Source organism: Mustela nigripes, chromosome 9, assembly GCF_022355385.1.
Source record: "Mustela nigripes isolate SB6536 chromosome 9, MUSNIG.SB6536, whole genome shotgun sequence".
Taxonomy (NCBI): Eukaryota; Metazoa; Chordata; class Mammalia; order Carnivora; family Mustelidae; genus Mustela; species Mustela nigripes.
Window position 1 is genome coordinate 47,619,695 of NC_081565.1, and position 7,365 is coordinate 47,627,059.

General features: G+C 44.1%; 1 protein-coding gene across 1 annotated transcript; it reads left to right on the top strand.

Moving 5' to 3' along the window:
* The first annotated feature begins 826 nt into the window (after window positions 1-826).
* Window positions 827-1,387, top strand: IFNB1 (interferon beta 1). The gene has a single exon (XM_059412292.1). It carries the CDS (start codon window positions 827-829, stop codon window positions 1,385-1,387), a length of 561 nt encoding a protein of 186 aa, XP_059268275.1.
* Window positions 1,388-7,365: the final 5,978 nt, after the last annotated feature.

A 7,365-nucleotide genomic window follows, 5' to 3' on the forward strand; every position in this document is an offset into this window, starting at 1 on the left:
CAAAAACAAAACAAAACAAAAAAACAGCCTTAGAAATATTGAGAAAGAACCATGTGTTTCTGTCTATATAAGCAGGATATAAAAATCATAACTTGATTTTTACTGATTCTTCTCTTAAAATGTTTTATAGTCTGGTTAAAAAAAAAAAACAGCCTTAGAAATATTGAGATAGAATCCTGTGTTTCAACAGTAACATCCTCCGATTGCTTGACTTTTTCTTCCCATTTTCCTTCTAGACCTCTTTCTAGAGTTGTCTGCATGAGAATAGAAAATCAAATGTTTAGATTTGTTAGAACTATGTACGATGGTATGTAGTTAGAACTACATAGTTCCATAATTAGAACTATGTACTATGTAAGTATGCTAAAATAGTTCCATATTTAGAACTATGAAAAACAGTTAATCCTCTGATTGCTTGACTTTTCCTCCCATTTTCCTTCTAGATCTCTTTCTAGAGTTGTTGTTTACATGAGAATGGAAAATCAGATGTTTAGCTATGTTAGAACTAAATACGATGGTATGTTTTTGGAACTGCATAGTTCCCTAGTTAGAACGATTTACTACGATCTACGATCTACTACGATCTACGATCTACTACGATCCAGGATATACTATGATCCAGGATATACTACAATCTACGATCTACTGATTTAAATGACATAAGGGAACTGAAAAGGAGAACTGAAAGTGGGAAATTCCTCTGAAAGAGAGAGGACCTCTGTGTATATAAGGCCACACTCATGGAAGAAGGGCATTCACACTGCAGACTCTTGAAGCCTTGTCTTCAGCACCTAGACGGTAGCAGGCAAGACTTCCTCTCTTCATCATGACCAGCAGGTGTATCCTCCAAACTGCTCTCCTGGTATATTTCTCCACCACGGTTCTTGCCATGAACTATAACTTACTTCGATTCCAACTAAGCAGCAGCAGTGTGGAGTGCCAGGAGCTCCTTCTACAGTTGAATGGAACATCTAAAGATTGCCTCAAGGACAGGATGAACTTCAAGATCCCTGAGGAGATCCAGAAATCCCAGAAGTTTCAGAAGGAGGACATCGTATTGGTCACCCTTGAGATGTTCCAAAAGACTTCTGATATTTTCAGGAGAAATCTCTCAAGCACGGGATGGAATGAGAGCATTGTCGAGAACCTCCTTGCCACACTCCACTGGCAGAAGGAACATCTGGAGGAAATCCTGGAGGACATCATGCAGGAGGAAAACGTCACTTGGGACCACAGGACCCTTCTGCACCTGAAGAGATATTATCTAAGGATTGTGCGGTACCTGAAAGCGAAGGAGTTCAGCGTCTGTGCCTGGACAATAGTGCAAGCAGAAATCCTCAGGAGCTTTTTCTTCCTTGATAAACTTACAGATTCTCTCCCTAACTGAAGATCTCTCAGCCTGTGCCTCTGGGAATGGACGATGTTGACAAGGACTTTGGGCATTCTTCAACTCGCAGAGGCTCTGTAAGTGACTGACAAGCAAGATACTCTTTTTGAAAGGACAAAGATTTTAACTTTTAAAATTAATTTATGCATTAAGTTATTTTTCTACTTGAAATTTCACCCTGGAAAATAAATTTTTTTTTATGAAACAGAAGTCAACATAGCAGTTTTAATTTCAAGTTGATTTCATTAAGCCTGTATTAAAAATTACAGAGCGCCTACTAGGTGTTCTTTGTAAAATGTGCCTGCAAAATCGTATAGGTTCTGGCCTCTGCCTTCAAGGAACTTAAAATCCAAAAAGCCATGTGGAATATGTGAGATGGTAGAGGGGAGGCAAACCTTTCAGGAGAATAAATGGAACAGCCTCTTAGGAATTAAAATGGAAGAGGCAGGCAGTTGGCTCTGGAATTAGGACAAAGGGTTCTACTGCTTCTATGCACCTACTCTGTGCCCTCAGGCTCTCTGACCCTACAGTTAGAATTTGACTGGCTATCAGGGCAACTAGGGGAATATTTCAGCTCTTGGGTTTGCCCTGAACTCATTCCAGTTCCTTGTAGGATCCTCTGCTTGCCCCCTTCCGCAACCCTGAGGGATTTTAAAATATTTATATGCCCCCGTAAGCTAAGGGTGAGAAGTCCGGGAACGCCTGATGACAGTGTTAAGGAGCAGTCCTTCCCTTCTGACTCTTCCTGGACAGCTAAAATGTATGCCTGTGTCCGTGGAGTTGGGGGTCTCTGTCTGCTTCCTGGGTACGAACACCATGGGGAGAAAGAACTCTGCTTTAGATCTCTGCTCTCCAGCTGGGTTTTCTCCCCATTTTGTCAGAAAAGCAAGTTTTCTCCTGGCCCTGCTGCCCTGTTAATACAGAATTCCATCATCTGCTTTTCTTGATGCTCTGCATCTCAGAACCGCACATCCCCTGAAGCTAAATCCGAAACAGGTGTGGCAGATAGAGTGATTTCCATCAAGTGGAAAACCAGGAAGCATGCGGGAAAGGGAAATTCAGATGAGATAGTGAGCTCACTGACTTTTCTCAGGGCTTACACTGAGAAAATACAATTTTCCTAGGAGCTTCTCCAGGCACCTGGCCAGCCTGTACCAATTGGCTGGGTTTCTGTCTCTGTACTGAACCCCTCGGGAATTTACATTATTATGGCTTACATTATTATGGCCTGTCATTAGCTGCCATCCAGACACCGCACCCCCGTGTGTATGTAATTGGAAATAAGTCCTCCTCACAACACCCCTCAGGTTACATTATTGCTGTTTGACAGTTCCAGAAACTAAGTCTCGGATTTAGCAACTGCCCCAAGGTCACCATAGCTAAATGCATGGAGGTTTAAAAAAGTACAAAGGGCCAAATCATGTAAGACTTTGTTCGTATCTAAGCATCTTCTGCCAGAGCAGTACAGAAGTTCCCTTTGAGGGCGTCAGCCTTGAGGAGAAGAAATCGGTATCGATCAGGGGTTTCTGAGAAGACACTACAGTACAGGGCAGACCGTGAACTTGGGGCTCCCTCTCCTGACTCAAGGCCAGTAACACACAGACTGTGGGACCAAGAAGTGCTGTATTCCCTCGTGGATCTGCTGTGTTTGTCTCAAGACAGTTGAGGTCCTGGTGAAGCAAGAAAGCTTCCCTCTCCCCAAAACTCCTCACCCTCCACTACGCCACACCTCAGCTCTGCCAAAAGCCTTCCACAGATGTGCTTCCTTTTGCCAGGGATTCAAAGACAAGATGGGCAGGGAGAAATGCAGACTAATCGGTCATGGTTAGAACTGCCGAGCAGTCTCTCTCGGCAGTGGATCCCAGCTGCCTGTCATTTTCCCTGGGCTGAGGATACTGCAGCCGGCCCAGCAAGAGGCTCTCCTCTGCTCACCACTAAATCGGCCCAGATACCGAGGGGCTGAAAAGTTCTGTTCAGCATGTGTCCCAGGGGCCAGAATACCAGAGGAAAGACTTCTTCTGGAGAATTATAAACACCCATGTCACCGCTGAGTATGTCACCCCATCTACAATACCAAAAGTACGTCCGTCACCAGGAGAGCTTAAATGATAATTAGTATTTAATTCCAATAAGGATGAGGAAGTCTTGCTTGAAAGCACAAGTGAGAGTAGGTGCCTGTCTAAACAGATAGCAACGTATCGGGAGTAAAGTTATTATTTCAGCAGGCACCGGAATACCTCAGAGAGCACTCATTCAGGAAAATATCGATGAGCCTCTTGAGGTTGTGGGTATGCTAACCCAAGAGGTCATGCACCACCTATGCTGTGCTTTTGTGTGGGTCTGTGTCTGAGGAGGAAAAAAGACAGAGAAAAGCCCATCGGCAGCTCTGTGATGGTCCTGGAACAAGATGGCAGTGAAGATTTTCCGGTGAGGACAAAGAAAGGGCTTTTAAGGACAAGGATGTCTCACATGCAACTTAAAAATTAGGTCCCATGTTTTGATGAAAACGTCTCCCCCGCACCTCAGTGGAGGTGGCCACCAGCACAAAATGTGTGTAGGACTCATAGAGGGCATCCAGGTCTGAGTTTGAAATAACGTGGGGAAGGGGATCAGGGGGCCAGATACCCACTCAGGAACCAGATGAGTGGGGACACAAGGCGGAGCCAGGACATGAAGCCATTTTGCCCCCGCCTACCACCCACCTGAGGAATCCAAGGAATTCTGAGGACTCTGCGTCTCCACAGACAGGGGTTAGGAGGTGGGAAGTTTTTTCTCAAAGGCGTTGGCAAGCATTTGGGTTACATAGAAGTACATGAATCCTGCCCCATCCTATGGGCCTGTAGACACAGGGTCCCTACGTATATTCGTATGGAACTATTTGCAGTTAACAAAGCGGATGTTTAGGCACTTTGGGTGTCAAGTAGGCACATTTAGGTACTCGGATACATCTGATAAAGGGTCTTGTTCATAAAATAGTCTTTAAAAAAATGAGAAGAGGGGTGCCTGGGTGGCTCAGTTAGTGAAGGGTCCAACTCTTGATTTTGGCTCAGGTCATGGTCCCTCTCCCTCTGCCCCTCCCTGTCCCCTGCATTCTACACCCCCACTCTCTCTCAAATAAGTAAATAAATCTACAAAAAAAAAAAAAAGGAAAGAATAAGCCACAGATTGGGCAAAAATGTTTACACATCACGTATCTGATAAAGGAGTTATATCCAGAATTTTTTTTTTAAATAAAAAATACTCTCAAAACTCACCAATAAGAAAAGAACCCACCCAATAAAAACCGGGTAGTGTATGAGTGGGTACTACCCCAAGAGATACATGAGTAGCAAATAGGTATATGGAGCGACTGAAGCCTTCATGAATTTGTGTTTGTGTGTGGCTTAGGCCAGATAATGAATGTGAAATGGTTTTTGGGTTACATAGGAGCCCATTCCACTGGGAGGACCTACCCTAGCCACTGCCCTTTCTGAGAAAGGTCTACCAACCATCGTAGTCGGCTTGTATATGTGATACACGTGAGGTCTGCCCAGCAGAGAAGGCAGGGCCATGATCAATACCCACTTCTGTCTTGATTAGTCCGGCTGTGAGACATACAGAGAGAGCCAGCAGTTGGTAGTCATGTCAGAAGGTGACGTGCACCCAGGACCGGACCTTGCCAATTGCACACCTTTTCTCAACATCTGTTGTACTGATGGGAATAGAACCTCAAAAACTGTTTTATGAATTTATTCTTTCGTTCTCAGTGTTAATTGTTGCTTCTCAAACATCAGTTTAATTGTCTAAAATCCTCTAGCATAGTTGGTTTAAAATAATAAACTCCCGAGATTGGACTAGAACTGCCAGCATGGACATACACTCTTTAATTTAAGTGGGATCAAGTCAGTCACTTGACTTGTAAATTAACTTGATGCGTACTCCAGAGACATGTTCACTATCAATTACCACCAAATCAGTGGTAATTTGGCTTCAACTGACATTCCGTTTCAAAATTTCTGCTTTGCTTTATAATTCCATGTCACCTGTTCTTTAGGAAACCTGAAGCACATTATTTAAATTGTATCTCCTGACAATTATCCTAGAAATAAGAGAGAAATGGAGCCCACTTCGAAATGGGGTTCACTCTGCACCTCCCCCCACTCAAGCGCTCTCAAATTAACAAACAAACAAAAACAATCTTAGAAAAAAAAGAAATTGTAGTATTTCCATATAGTGGACTACTATTCAGCAATTAAAAGGAATGAATGCCCAATATACTTAACAACGTGGATGAATCTTGAATAATTATGCTGACTATAAGAAGACAGACTTTATTTTTATTTATTTATTTTTTAAAAGACTTTATTAATTTGAGAGAGAGAGCATGCAAGCATGAGCAGGGGCAGGGGCAGAGGGAGAGAGGCAGGGGAGGCAGACTCCCCACCAAGCACAGAGCTCGATCCCAGGGCCCTGAGATCTTGACCTGAGCCACAGTCAGATGCTTACTTGTACTGAGCCACCCAGGTGTCCCTAATCTTTCATAATTTGAAAGGTTGCCCAGAAATGGATCAATAGCTTTGCATCTAAAATTCTGAGAAGAGCCCAGGGCACTCTATATGTTGCAAACCCCACCGCGTGCAATGCAAGTTGCAGAATACCAAGTCCACAGAAATGATTTCATCTCTCTCTCTCTTTTTATTGTGGTAAAAAATACAAGACATAAAATTTACCATTTAAACCATTTTTAAGTGTACAGTTCTGTGGCATTAAGTACATTCACGTATTTGTGCAACCTTCACCCCTGTCCATGTGCAGAACTGTTGTTATCTTCCTCACTTGGAACCTCTTTGAACTGTGCCCTGTTTCCGCCTCTCAGCAGCCCCTGGCAATCACCATTCTACTTTCTGCCTCCAGGTGCTTCATTAAGTGGAATCATAATAGGTGTCCTTTTGCGATTGGCTTGTTTCATTTTGCAAGGTGTCTCCAAGTTCCATCCATGTTGTAATGTGCGAGAATTTCCTTCCTTGTTAAGGCTGAATAATATTCCCTTGTGTGTCTATATCACATTTTAGTTGCCTGCTCACCCACTGAATCCAGCGATGGACCCTTGAGTTGTTTCTATCTTTTGGCAACCGTGAGCAGTGATGCTGTAAATACCTCCCAGAGTCCAACTTTCAGTTCTTTTTTTTTTTTTTAATAAGATTTTATTTATTTATTTGCCAGAAAGAGAGAGATAGAGCAGGCAGAAAGGCAGGCAGAAAGGCAGGCAGAGCAGACAGACAGGCAGAGGCAGAGAGAGAAGCAGGCTCCCCACTGAGCAGGGAGCTGGATGCAGGGCTCGATCCCAGGACTCTGGGATCATGACCTGAGCCAAAGGCAGAGGCTTAACTGACTGGGCCGCCCAGAGACCATACTCTTAACTGTCATCTTCTCCAAATGTTATTTTTCATCCAAGTACACAGCACTGATACTGTGATTTAGAGAGGGAACAAGAAGCCCTCCAGTGGCCCCAGCTCCTGGCTTTGCTGCAAGTGTTCTGAGGACCTTCTGTACATGCAAGGGGCTGCTCCCTTCACTCCAGCAGTTTGTCTCCCTGCCACTCCCGTGCAGAGAAGGACTCGCTCCCTCTCTCTCTCTAGAGAGATTCGTAGGAAATTCCCACTTGCTCTTTCGCCAGACTCTACAGAGAATATCTTCACTTAGGTTTTCAGGAGGCAATTGTCTGCGCCCTGAGTCATAGTTTTCCCTGGCAGGCTGCATTTCCTGCTCTCCACCACCGCGGTCCTTCCCAGGCTGGCAACACAGGGCTGTGTGCAGTTTCCTTTTCAAGTCTGGCACCGGCTTGCTTTCCTTATCTCATAGGAACACTTAAGAACCTGTGTTATTTAATGAAACGCCCAAAAATTTCTCTTTCCTTTCACTTTTCAATTTCTTGGCACGCTCTCTCTCCCTCTCTCTCTCTCTCCCTCTCTCTCTCTCTTTTTTTTTTTCCCCAGTGA